The sequence below is a fragment of the Diadema antillarum genome, unplaced genomic scaffold (assembly GCF_040938485.1).
Source record: "Diadema antillarum isolate AM-2024a unplaced genomic scaffold, OU_Dant_1.0 scf00000047, whole genome shotgun sequence".
Lineage (NCBI taxonomy): Eukaryota > Metazoa > Echinodermata > Echinoidea > Diadematoida > Diadematidae > Diadema > Diadema antillarum.
Genome location: NW_027270936.1, coordinates 1,828,695 through 1,843,581, shown reverse-complemented (window position 1 = coordinate 1,843,581; position 14,887 = coordinate 1,828,695). Strand labels below are relative to the sequence as shown.

At 37.7% G+C, this 14,887-nt stretch overlaps 1 protein-coding gene across 2 annotated transcripts in view; it reads left to right on the top strand.

The window, feature by feature from the left end:
• Positions 1 to 614: 614 nt before the first annotated feature.
• Positions 615 to 14,887, top strand: part of LOC139715381 (uncharacterized) — a 359,010-nt gene continuing 344,737 nt past the window's right edge. The window contains exon 1 of one of the 2 annotated variants that reach the window (XM_071626956.1): positions 615 to 946. In XM_071626956.1, the coding sequence (XP_071483057.1) occupies positions 905 to 946 (42 nt within the window). In that variant the 5' untranslated portion in view covers positions 615 to 904. The remainder of the gene's footprint in view (positions 947 to 14,887) is intronic. The other variant, XM_071626954.1, reaches the window with a different exon arrangement.

Here is a 14,887-nt window from a genome sequence, read left to right as displayed (position 1 = left end):
ATGGTTATCTAAGAGTACAAATATTTGAAAGTAAATTGAACATGTAACTTTTATATTACATATAGTATATTGGCTGATGTAGCACCTGGATAACATGTACGTGTAGTTTTATAACGTGAAGAGAGATTTACAGGCTTTAAAATCTATATTCACTGAACGTTTAGATGAAGTATCTACACAAATGTGATTCATCACTAATTCTAAATGCAGCATTTATTTCAAACAAAGTTGGCAATGTTTGTTGACGTACAAATATCAGTTTCTTCCGTTCTAAATGTAAACTTTACATCGAAGATAATTGAAAATAATTGTCTAAAATGAAACCTACTCGACTTTGGCAGAATATCGAGCCAAAGTGACAGAGATACATACCAACACAAAGATACTGGAAATAATGATACATAAATGCTATTTACCATTCAAACGATTTTGAATATGCAATAAAAATGTCACCATCAATTCAAGTTAGCAAAAGCATCAGGAAATTAATTTCAGCCTTCAAATTTGGTTTCTATCACAGTTTGGATGCAGAAATATTACCATCTCCAAAAAGTGTAGAAACGCCTAGAAGTTTTTAGAAATGATGAAGATAGTGAATGATATCTTTCAAGAAATTGCATAGAGGTTTCTGAATGAATGCAGATTTACCGCTTTTTGTCTGTGACCTAGCAGACTTTCTTAAAATAGTAGTCTGCATGAATAAATGGATGATGAGCTTGTAGTACTCGGGTGAGGGCATAACCCTTTGGTGTCCTGAAGTCTTCCTCTAGAATATAATTAAGTTGTAAGCCAGCTTTACAGTCTATGTATGATTTGAATACAGGTTGCACAGCTCTCCACTCTGCGTCAAGAGGTGGCCACCTAAACTCAATGCACAGGTTGATCAAGGCTGGCGTTCCCATCAATGCTCAGGACTTCAGTGGCAAGACAGCTCTCCATTGCTCTGGTAAGTCTGTCTACAGAGACTGTATAAAGAAAAATAGAAAACCAGCATTAGTCTGGTCAAGGATACCTTTAAGCCCGCCGCACACTATTTTGCCCCGATTCACCGGTCTTAAGACCTTAAGAATGGAAGTGTGATGTCACAGTCTTGCCAGTTTCCAGTCGTACCACTGGGTCTTAGCGCCAGTCGTAGAGATTTGACATGTTTGAATTTCTACGACCGGTTGTAGGCTTTCAGCCATTCACAATGCAGTAAAATGCAAGCGCACGCAGTGCGCACTGCGTGCGCTTTACAGTCGTAAGCCTACTTGTAAGGTTCGGTCATATGGTGTGCGGTGTCCGGTCATACGACTGGTCTTAAGACCCAGCTTTTGGCTTCAGACTTTAAGACGAGTCTGATCGTGTAGTGTATGGTGGCCTTTAGTCCTGTACCAGAGTGAATTGTTCAATTGCTGTGTACTTTCTAATCTGTATAGACTTTTTCTGTCTGCTATGCAGGCAACGGCGTAGCCAGGATTTCATCTTGGGGGGGGGGGGCGGTTAGTCTACGAGGGAGCGAAGCAACCGAGCGAGCGGAGCGAGCGAGGGGGGAGGGTGTGGGAGGGGGGTGTCCCCCTCCCACGGTGAGAGCTTTTTGCATTTTGATGTTGTAAATGGTGCAATTTGATGCATGTTTTTGCGCGTTTCATAGTCGTGAAACAGTCCCACTTGTTTAAGGTAGCAGTTTAATTTGATGTAGATTATTGAACAATTTGCCTATAAAATGGTATAATTTAAATACACTTCTTGTATTGATTCTTTTCACTAAATATCATGAACGCGACTAAACCCGAGCGAGCGGAGTGAGCGAGGGGGGAGGGGAGGGTGTGGGAGGGGGGGTGTCCCCCCTCCCACGGTAAGAACTTTTTGCATTTTGATGTTGCAAATGGTGCAATTTGATGGATTTTTTGTGCGTTTTATCGACGTGAAACAGTCCCACTTGTTCAAGGTAGCAGTAAATTTTAGTGTAGATTATTATTGAACAATCCGCTGCCTATAAAATGGTATAATCTAAATACACTTCTTGTAGTAATTCTTTTCACTGAATATCATGAACGCGACTGAACGTGAGCGAGCGGAGCGAGCGAAGGGGGAGGGGAGGGTGTGGGAGGGGGGTGTCCCCCCCCCCTCCCACGGTGAGAGCTTTTTGCATTTTGATGTTGTAAATGGTGCAATTTGATGCATGTTTTTGCGCGTTTCATCGACGTGAAACAGTCCCACTTGTTTAAGGTAGCAGTTTATTTTGATGTAGATTATTATTGAACAATTTGCCTATAAAATGGTATAATTTAAATACACTTCTTGTATTGATTCTTTTCACTGAATATCATGAACGCGACTGAACCCGAGCGAGCGGAGCGAGCGAGGGGGGAGGGGAGGGTGTGGGAGGGGGGTGTCCCCCCTCCCATGGTAAGAACTTTTTGCATTTTGATGTTGCAAATGGTGCAATTTGATGCATGTTTTTGCGCGTTTTATCGACGTGAAATAGTCCCACTTGTTCAAGGTAGCAGTATATTTTAGTGTAGATTATTATTGAACAATCTGCCTATAAAATGGTATAATTTAATTACACTTCTTGTATTAATTCTTTTCACTGAATATCATGAACGCGACTGAACCCGAGCGAGCGGAGCGAGCGAAGGGGGAGGGGAGGGTGTGGGAGGGAGGTGTCCCCCTTCCCACGGTGAGAACTTTTTGCATTTTGATGTTGCAAATGGTGAAATTTGATACATGTTTTTGCGTGTTTTAACGAGTTGAAACAGTCCCACTTGTTTAAGGTTGCAGTATATTTTGATGTAGATTATCATTGAACAATTTGCCTGTAAAATGGTATCATTAAAATAATCTTCTTGTATTAATTCTTTTCACTGAATATCATGAACGCGACTGAACCCGAGCGAGCGGAGCGAGCGAAGGGGGAGGGGAGGGTGTGGGAGGGAGGTGTCCCCCCTCCCACGGTGAGAACTTTTTGCATTTTGATGTTGCAAATGGTGAAATTTGATGCATGTTTTTGCGTGTTTTAACGAGTTGAAACAGTCTCACTTGTTTAAGGTTGCAGTATATTTTAGTGTAGATTATTATTTGACAAATTTGCCTATATTAATGGTATCATTTAAATAATCTTCTTGTATTTATTCTTACACTGAATATCATGAACGCTGTCTGTTCAGCAATCAAACAGAAAAAGCATGCACACGAGGGTGCAGATAGGGGCATATCCCCTCCCACACGAAGGTGATTTTGCGTTTTCAGACCTGAAATTCAGCGATCTGGTGCAAATTTTTGGTGCAATACTTTTTCATCAAAGTGTTAAAATCACGGAATTTAGCTCTTATTCCGAATGTGCACTATCTGTGTGTATGTATAAAGTCTAGTGAGGTAGAGCTTAGGGGAAGGGGGATTCCCCCATTTTTAAAATTGAAATAAAGCGATCTGGGTATAGCCACAGTCTACTTCTATGCATGGCGGAGGGGGGGGGGGGGGTAGGGGCGGGCGAGCAGGAAGAAGGCGTGGGCGAGTGTTATCTCCACCCTTCCCTTCCGATGGAGCTTTTGCCTTTTTAAGGTTGAAATTGAGATATCTCGTATACGCATATTTGATGGAATCAACATTTGGGAAATCAAAAAAAAAAAAAAAAAAACTACTGATGGGGGGGGGGGGACTGAGGGAGGAAAGGGTTGATTAAAAGGGGAAATTCCCCTTATACATGAGGGAACCTTCAGTTTTCGGAATATAAGTGATAAGTCTTGTGCACTCAGAATTATTCATTTTTTTTTTTTTTGTAAATCTAAAAAATGTACTAAGCTAGGGAAAGAGGCACAGAGGGGGAGGGTTTGGGAGGGGGATACCCCCTCCCAAGCACGAGAGATTTTGCGTATTTTGAATTGAAATTCAACGATCTGGTGCACATTTTGAGTGAAATATTCACAAAAATATCTTATTTGATGAAAGGTTGCAAAGGAGACCCGCTTCATGTGCATGCATATAGTATACACGCATTTTTTTTCCGCCTCCCAAATCTCCGGTCCAAATCTTGGGGGGGGGGGGGGGCGACCGCCCCCATCGCCCCCCCTGGCTACGCCAGTGTATGCAGGTTCCATTCATAATGTGCAAAAACTGACACAAAATCAATTTTTCTGCTGTAAAAGTAAAAGTTGATTAGATCAATAGGTATAGTGTCCGATGTCGAAGGTTGATGAAATTAGTAAGTAGCGACTGATGTCGAAAGTGTTGATTAGGTCAATAGGTATATAGCGTCTGATCTAATAATTATCAACCCGTTTAGGACAGTTTTCTTTGGCAAGTGAACACCCCCACATATGGACAGGTTTTCCAAAATTGAGCCTGAACCAAGGGTTGCTAAGGGGTTTGACTTACGGTCCTGCTCTACTTAATCATAAAATTGCCGTGTATGCGGTGTAGGAATCTGCTTTCTGATTCATGGTGAATAACGACGGCCTATGAATAATATAATGTCGCTTACCCCTCAATCTGGGTTCACATGCGCGGTTTGAACTACATGCACTGTACGATCATCAATTTACGTTCCCTTGTCAACTCAAATGAAAAATATCACCTATTACTTCTGACCAACACACTGTGGCGATGGTGTCGCAAATTTCAACTACACATTGTCCAAAATTTACTAATGCACGGAGGCAATCTTTTATGGAAACTATAATCTGTTGGCCACAAGCCTTCGAAGTTGTTTGATGTAAGGCGATCAATCGAGGGATTGTATACAGCCTTGCATGCTTACATTTACACGCCTAAAAGCATAGCGAGTAAATCTTGAATTGTGGCAATAACAGCAGCACAGGAACCCACTCATGACTTTCTATTGTTCCCAAAATTCCTTTCTAGAACTGGTCAAGGGATTTTGGAAACAATAGGAAGTTCATTCATTCTGTATATTAAAGATACAATATACGTAAAGCTGTGACACCTGGCTTGTCCCTACTTGTATTCAGGTACGAAGCTTGCGTGCCCGTTTACAGAAACACCCGGCTTTATTTCAACACTAGATAAATCATCAATGGCGATGTCTGTTATAATGTCACTAGAATTGATGATACTGTTTTATCAAAGTCGAGTTTCACAGACCAACATTCCACTTGAGTTTGTTTCCTGGTTTTGTTTCAACAATTCCTACAATGTTGACAAGAGCCTGGGATGTTCAATATTCAAATAAATCATTGCATCTTTCTAGCAATCTTTGACAACTAGTGATGACTAAAACTGCATAATCTACACTTTTGCGATACCTGCCATCCACACTGAAGCTTTATGGAAAAAGAAGTGTGCTTTCTGAACTATCTGTCATGATTGCCCACAGGTATCTGTGGGATGCATAAAAGAGATGCGGGAGTCCATTAGTGATTTTATTATTGGGGTTTGATGCTGTCATTTTTCTGTACAATCTTACAATTCATTTTCAACTCTAACGTAATGTCAGGAAGATATATTGTTCACTTTGTATCAATTGAAATAAGATTTTAATAAGATTGTAAGGCATACATATAATAAGCCATCACCAACCAAAATTAGTATAGTTATGTTTATTATTTTGTATTGAAAGAAAGAATAAAACATCTGTTCAAGTCATTTGATACAACATGTATGAGCTCTTCAGAGGAAACATGGGAGCTGATAATACAATGAGAAGAAAAAAAAGAAATAAGCTGGTCTTCTAAATTTTGTTTGATGGACAGTAATGTGAACTGCAAATGAAATATAATAGTATACACAACCAGGTTTGCCTATAATCTGTGTTTTGGTATTAACTTTCTAAATAATTATGTATCTTTCTAGATTTATATTTGAGCAATTCCATGTGATGGGTGTCATGGGGTGAAAAAGTAAATTGTTATGTTGAAACTTGCCACCTATTTTATTTTAAGTATACTTCTGGGCATGTGGAACAACCATTTTTTACACTAATATACCTCCAGAATGGCAGATATTACACTTAAAAGTTAACTTACATTTTCATCTAGAATTACATTGAAAATGTACTTGAATGTTTGAGTTGAATCCTGCCCGAGTATACTCGGGACTCGTCCTCAAAGGGTTAAACTAATGTAACGTGAGTAACGAAAATACTGAAATAGTTTCACATCTTAATATTCCCTTGGATTTAGAATGTGCCAATGGAAATTCTCTACATACTGCCTCTACCAAATATGAAAAATGGTGAAAGAGTTGTAAACATGCAATTGTATTATAATGACAGAGGTTCAAAAATTGTAACATGAGTAACAATGTAACGTGAGTAACAAGGGTGTAACGTGAGTAACAATGAAAAAATCACGAAATACAAAAATATTTCTACACCAATGACAGCAACTATCTTTTTGTGTGACTTGAGTAAAGTGAGGGAGCATAAAGACAGTATGGTCTTTTAATAACCTTACATGACCTTGCTTGAATTGGTTGTTAACTAATACTGTAAACGTGGAAATTTTCGCGGTACATTAATTTTCGCGGATTTCGCGCTACGTTCGGCTAGCGCGAATTCAAAAACGCGCGAATATATCTTCACAATTTTCTATGCACATTTTGAACGGGATGAATTGTGTGCGCTTCATCGATGATACTGCTACGTAGTACAATGTACAGGCATGTTTACGCTACTAGTACTGTGCGAAGAGACGATAGATTGCTGTGTACTGTAGCATGCATGTGTGCACCACACGCACCGATGCTACATTCCCCCGTGACTACCGTACTACATTCACAGCTGTACTACGTATTTGAGTGCTTGTACTCGCAGTCGAGCCGCTCGCTACGTCGCTTGTCGTACGCTGGCATAGCAAGCTATGTAGCAGAGGCTTTGGATGAAAGCAGTGAATGTGTACTACAGTAAAGTAACCTGCTGCGGAGCGCGAATTTAAGAACCCGCGAATACGTTTTCGAGCCGCTCAGCGCGAAAAATTAATCGCGCGAAAATGTTGACGTTTACAGTAGGCTAAACAATTGCTATCCAAAGAAAAGCTTGATTGGCAAACTAGACAAACCAGATGTGGCCAATAATCATGGACATTATAATTTTTTTTTCTAAGTTCAAAGCGTTACATTACATATCTTTTCAGATATCAGCTATGGATAACTTTAAATCCTTTTTATAGGCAGCTTGATCTTTTTTTTTAATGCTTAAGGTTGTAACTTGTACAATATTGGTAATTGGTTAGTGGAGCAATCATAAGACAGATGGAAATGTAATGTTGCATCTTGATACAACTTTCAAATGAATTGTAAGCATAATAGATAAACAAAAATCTGTATTATATGTGATGTAACTTTGAGCAAGAGTTGGCATTGTCTCTTTTTACAATGCTATTTTTTTTTTGGGGGGGGGGAGGTTAACAATAATCATTTCCTGTCAGCTGGTAAATAGTACATATACATGTGTGTTTAGGACATTTACAAGAATTGTCAGTGTTACAGTTCTTCATACATTATTCTATGGGATTATCAACCCAAAATAATGACAATTGCTTAACTACAATAACTTACTCAAAGTTAGAATTCACCAATCAGATACAAGAATAAGTTAAATTAGATTATGAGGTGGATCACTGTACAACTTTGTATACAATGTACATCTGTATATAGCAGGGCTGCCAAACTAGAGTGAGAGTTTAGAGTGAAGTGTGAGGGAGCAAGCGACCAATCAAAGTGACGGTGGTGGGGAGGGGGGTTGGGGATGGTATGGAAGGACGGTGTTTCCCTCCCCCCCCCCCTTTCCACTGGAGGGAAGTTCATCAATTTTGCATTTTAATTGGTGCATTAGGTGCATACTTCAGTAAAGATTTCAACAGATGCCATAGAGAAAGTGTGCTTGTGGGAAAATCTCGAATGTTTGGGCTTGGGCATATTGCACGTTCGAATAATCAGGAATTTAGGGACATTACTTCTTCTTCTTTTTTAACATACTGTTTTGGGTGTTAAGTGTGAGAATTCTTTTATCAGAGTTAATTAAAATTTGGTGAATTGCATGAGTCTCATACTAATTGTGCAAGAGTTGGCAGCCCTGACATAGAGTGGAAAGTCCACACTGGTAACAGTGGCTGGATGTAATTTGTAGACAGTTATGTTATTTCCAAAGTAGTTTCCAGTCTAGGAAATCAAGTGTTTCACTCATGATTAAAAACTGCTTACATTTAAGTTCCTGTGAAAGGGAATAGAAGGAGAATATGTTATTACACTGCATGAACTAGTGTCTACTACTTTATATTTTCTTGCATTCGGTTTGTAGTGGTTACTTCGATTCTGAAAAGTAAAATATGTGCCATATATGACCGTATGACAGTGGGAAAAGTATGAAAGAGTGCCAATATTGTTTTATTTTAGGGACAAAATATCTGTAGAGGTTAAATACATCAAAAGCATAAACTTAGTTTCCAGCTAATTCTCATGGTCAGTTATGTGGTAGTGATTATGAGCTGATATGTAATGTGAGTAATGTGTAACATGAGTAACGACGATTTTGCTATTGCTGTCAAATATTTCCAATGCTCTCAAAATTTTGACCCCCTATATTTGAGTACCACAACAGGAGTTATATACTGTATAAGTGGTTATTTTCGCGAATATCGCGAATGTAACAACACGCGAAAATGTCGCCATACACTAGATTAACAATGCATGCAAGTTAGTGTTGGTATCAATTCGCGAAAACAACATCTCGCGAAAATGTCTGTGACCTTCTAATTCGCGAAAATATCTGTACACGAAAATAACAGCTTATGGGCAATTCCGCAGTTAGGTGGACATGACATGGATAAAAGAAATGTGCCTCTTTATCATACTCTTTAATTTAGGTTTCAACTAATGCCATGGATGTTCACCAATCATTAAGGTCTTTCAAATTCAGTAGATTTTATTTTTCATATTTATTGATTTTGCGAGATCTAAAACCATCATTGAAAATGTACATGTGGGACTGGGGACGCTGAAATTCACTTAAATGCAAATTACAGTGGGTTCCTTTGAAATTTCTTCCTCAAAGTTTTGCTTAAGGGTAAAAGATGAATACATTTAAGTACTCCAGAAGTCATGTGACATTTTGTCAATTACAAAAGGGTGAAATGACCTGCGGAATTACTACGGACAAATGTAACGTTACTAACCGTAACGTTACTAACCATGCTTTTGGGGGTATAGCTAAGAAATTATTGGTCGAACTGCTAAAAAAAATTGTGTGAACATTTGTCATGATGCGATAATTGAAATTAATGCAACTCTTTGTTTGAAGTAACTTTAATTTTTGCACACTTTTTGCTACAAGACATTGATTTTTTTGTCATGTCCTTTTTTCGTAACGTTACTAACCAGCCTTTTAAGTTGCCATAGCAACTCTAATATTTCGTGGATTGCATCCATTTTTTTCTGTATCATAAACCTGGGAAAGATGAACATGTTTTTGTCATAATTTTGACTTGAAATGAATAAATGGTAATTTAGTAGTAAAAACAAATATCTAAATTTGTTCAAATGTAACGTTACTAACCGCGGAATTGCCCTTATACAGTACCATACAACAGTTGTTTGAAATACTATCCAGTATGAGGACACTTTTTGAATAAGGGCATGTTTGCTTTTTAGGTCATCCCGAAAAATGTAACGTGAGTAACAAAAGTATTTTGTCTTTATTTCCTGTATGGATGTGGTTAGTAAAATTCTATTAATATTGCATGGTAGACTAAGGACTTGTGCATCTATTGTAGAACAGAGCGTCTCTCAAACCTTCCAGTACAAAAAAATATGACAATCACAATATGCAGAGACGCCTAAAAGTGTAACATGAGTAACGAGGAATTGCCCATATCGTCGGTGTTTTCACGAAGTGGCACGACCGGCCAAAATCGAGTAAATTTTCGATTTTAAGATTTTTGCATGTTATGATAGTAAATACCGAGATCTACAACCTGACAAATTTTTGGACCTCAATCTCAAATAATTACGTAATAATAACGACCGTGTCACTTCGTGAAAACTTCGACTGGTCGGTCTACGATTTTCACGAAGTGGCACGATCGCGGGTTGATGGTGCGTATACGCCGGACGTCATCATAAATCATTATCCGCCAAACGTCCTCGTACGCGCGCGTCTAAAATGGCTGCGCCCGGAGCAACGGAAAGTAGACGGATGAAATCGGTAAAGTTACATTTTGCTCTGTATTGACACTTTAATTGTTCGAATTTTTCACATTCTTGAATGTAGATTTATGAATGAGGAATTAGAATATCAAAATAGCGTAAATATGTATTCTTGCAGATCACATTGACTTCGTTTGGCGCTGTCCTAGGTTCGTTATCTACGTGTGCAGTCCCACATCTATTATTCGGTGTAAGTGGAGAATAGGCAGGGAGAGTGATTCGAACTAAAGTCAAATTAACACGTCTCACATTTGCATCGAATCTTAGGCGCACTAACTGGTGATATATTGTGAAGTTTTATTGTTTCCTGTATTACGAGCTCAAATATGTAATGCAACGACCTACTTCTTCCCAGGTGGCAGGTAGACTGATTTAACTCTCTTATCTCACTTGATTATGTCTGAATCTTCCAGGAATTTAGATCCATTAGGGAGTCTATATCTAGGCCTACAACTTCAAGATCTAATTAAGATAGTTAACAGTGTTACAGTGTTGATAGTGTTCTTGAATACCGTTGGCGTTACCTGTCCAGGTTACTCTCAAAGTGATGTTATTTCACTGACTACCTTTGAATTCTCAATTTAAAAAAAAAAAAAAAAAATGATTTTAGAGTTTAATACTTCTGCTAAAAGTCTGACGTTAAATCAGGGAGGTCCTCTTCCCACCTCCCTGTCTAAATTCAGGCGTTACCAACAACAATGAAGAGTTTGATAATGTTGTCGAGAATACCGTAACAGCAAATTTGATTTGGATAGACAACAAGCAAAATGCAACGTTTATGCTCAGCACCTGAATTCATAAATTGTTCTATCATGCTATATAATTATGAGCCTAAAAGCCTCAATGTGGTCGTAATTGGCCTATACATGGCAAGTACTTTTGCCTTAGTTTGCAATTTTTTGTTTTGTTTGTTTTGATTTTCTACAATCTATGGTTCTTTGAAACACAGAGGGTTTGGGGGGGGGATGGAGGCTGGGGATTCGGAGCTGGGCAAATTGTAAAATTAAACCAAAGAGATGTTCATTGTTCATAAACTTCAGATTCTGGTAAGCCGTAGAATATAGACCTGAAAGGGATGGGGGGGGGGCAGTGTGATGTTTTGCAAATCTGTGCATCAATTTTATGATCTTACAGAACTGGTAGTGATGGAGTTTCATGTGACTGACATCTTTCATTCATCTTCCATTACAAACAGATATTGAGGCCTTTGTGTAGACAACCCAACAACTTGCAGACTGGAATGAAATGAGTGCTGTCCTTCGATGATGGGCTACTTTACAGAATTGTACTCCATACCGCATTCCTGCAGATTTCTCCTATCATCTCAAGCTTGAACAAGAACCGTAAGTTACATTGCTATCTGTCAAGGATTAAGAGTAAATTAGACAGACCAGTGTGTAATAGACAGTGCAGGCACACTACTAGTAATAATAATATTACTAATATGATTTGCCACATACTAAAATAATTATTTTGATTACCTTTGAATTCTCAATGAAAAAAAAAAAGATTTTAGAGTTACTTCTGCTAAAAGTCTAACGTTAAATCAGGGAGGTCCTCTTCTCACATCCCTGTCTAAATTCAGGCGTTACCAACAACAATGAAGAGTTTGATAATGTTGTCAAGAATACCGCACCAGCAAATTTGATTTGGAATAATGGATAGACAACAAGCAAAAAAAAAAAAAAATCCTGTGCAACGTTTATGCTCAGCAACTGAATTCATAAATTGTTCTATCATGCTATATTATGAGTCTAAAAGCCTCAATGTAGACGTAATTGTCCTATACGTGGCAAGTACTTTTGCCTTAGTTTGCAATTTTTTGTTTTGTTTGTTTTGATTTTCTACAATCTATGGTTCTTTGAAACACAGAGGGTTTTTTGGGGGGATGGAGGCTAGGGATTCGGAGCTGGGCAAATTGTACGTAAAATTAAACCAGAGAGATGTTCATAAACTTCAGATTCTGGTAAGCTGTAGAATATAGACCTGAAAGGGATGGGGGGGGGGCAGTGTGATGATTTGCAAATCTGTGCATCAATTTTATGATCTTACAGAACTGGTAGTGATGGAGTTTCATGTGACTGACATCTTTCATTCATCTTCCATTACAAACAGATATTGAGGCCTTTGTGTAGACAACCCAACAACTTGCAGACTGGAATGAAATGAGTGCTGTCTTTCGATGATGGGCTACTTTACAGAATTGTACTCCATACCGCATTCCTGCAGATTTCTCCTATCATCTCAAGCTTGAACAAGAACCGTAAGTTACATTGCTATCTGTCAAGGACTTAGAGTAAATTAGACTTGTGTGTAATAGACAGTGCAGGCACACTACTAGTAATAATAATAAATTATTCCTAATATGATTTGCCACATACTGAAATAATTGTTTTGTCTTACTCTTTCTTTAATTACGACTGTATTTGTAGTTTTACGAAAGTGAAGCACTGACATAATTTGGAATCCAATATTTTGACATCTAATTATCTGTAGTCATGTTGCATTTTGGTATAAAGGCAATGCTGTCCCTCAGTCTGATTTTGATATGGTACCAGTATGCATTTCTTCAGTGTCATTAATCTTTCAGGACTGTTGTAACTGTAGTTTTTATTGTTAGTTTGATTATTGTTGTGTTTTTATTTTTTTTATTGGGAGGGGGGCAAGGGAGATGAGGAAGAACAGTTATACACTCTGTACTGATATGAGATACCATCAACTTTGCAAAAGTCAATGGGACATACTGTATGACAAATTCTTGGCAGAGACGATGAAAATGAACTGTCTCAATATACATTTATAGTTTAACTCATGTCAATGTGTTTTTTTTTTCTTTGTACACTCAGAAGTCAAATGTCTGAGACATTACTTTTAATACATGGAATTGACTATGTCACTGATTTTCACTTGTGATGTCCTGCTTTCTTTATTCTTTACTTTAGTTCTGCTCCTGATTCTAGTCAACAATGTGTTCATTCACCATTTCATCTGGCTTGGCATCCTCTTCTTACTGCACTCAAAGGTTACATTGTGCACCATGCTAAAGGTTAGCAAGATCAATAAACAGCAATCCATGCAACACCTTTTCATGTAGTATTTGGTTTTATTTTGTCATAAACAATTACTAAAAAAATCCAGTGTCAATGGACAATAAGGTGTAATCCTAGTACAGTCTTGTTATGCACATTATCACATTGATTTAAACTTTATGATTAAAAAAAAATGCATTAGCACTTTTGAGTAAAACATTACCAGAGTGTTGATACGAAAGGAACATTATCATATAATTATTTTCTTAGGGAAATCGGTGTAGTTTTAGAAATGTGGCAAATTAATTAAGAAGTATGTTATGACTGTTGTATCAAATGTCATCATTCCCCTCTGCAATAGAGAAGTAATATTGTCTGTGAAAAACAATTGTTCCTCTTTGCATAGGGAGAGAAGCAGATAACTGTCTACTGGAGAAAGCCAAGAGAAACCCGAAACAGCTACAAATGACTAGGGTGGCTGAGCTAAACATCTGCACTAAAATCCAAGCCATGGGATCATTATGGAAGGAGATCATAGCAATATTTCACCACAATCACAGAGTTGCTCCACACAGCAGCATCAAACTTTTCACAAGAGTGTGTGCTTTATGAATGGACAGGCAGGTTCTAGCAGAACATTATTTCGATGTTCTTTTTGATTTTCTATTTAATGACTTCGTGTTTGTATGTGTGCAGAAATGGGGGGGGGGTAGTGGTGTCATAAAGTAGGACATCATTTTTAATAATGATAATAATAATAATAATGATAATAATAATCATAATCATCATCATCATAATCATAATGATAACAATAAAAATAGTAATAATTATAATAATCAACAGTGCTTATATAGCATATGGAAACATTCTGTATTATGCCTTTTGTGCTCAAGGATAGAAATGATTGAACAAAAACATACAATTGCAATTACAATGATACCTTTTTTCACGTTTAGACTGTGATGACAGGTGTTTGCAAGGCAGACTTAGATTTGTCAACATTTGCAATTCATTTTGAATTCTGGGTAAGATTATTATGCCGTATATGGTAGAGACATTACAAGCAAATGAATGCCATTGCTTTTTTATTCAGAATAACAAATAAGTCACTGCCTTTTGAATGAAGGTTTCTCTCTGGTGTGTTTCCTATTTAAAGTAGTTCTTTCAAATAGTGTGGATTCAAAAGTTAATATCAACATTTTGATCTGTATATGAATTTTGACTGGAAGCTAGTGCAAGCTTCTTAGCACTGGTGAAAGTTTTTTGTATATGTTTTTTTTTTTAATTTGGACACTACTCTTGCAGCAGAGTTTGGAATAGCTTGTAATCTCTGTATCTGTTTGACTGACAATCCACAAAGTAATTAATGACAAGATCAACATGTCACATTAAGAAACCATGAATTGAATGTACTACTGTGCGTTAATCAGTAAAGTCTCAAATTTTCCAAATATCTTATGTGAAAGAATCAAGGAGACATTAAGGGATATTAATCCTACATACTGTATCTCTCACTGTCACCTTATTCACTGACATTACTCTTGATAACCATCAATCCATGGGTCTCTCTATACTGCTTTGTCACAATTATACCATCCTCAATTTCCGCTGTATTATGCTTCCCCTCTCTGACTTTAAACAGTGCTTTTCACAACAAAACCATAGCAATGTCAAATACCATATAGATGTCTCTTCTTTTACTTTGTTTATGAACC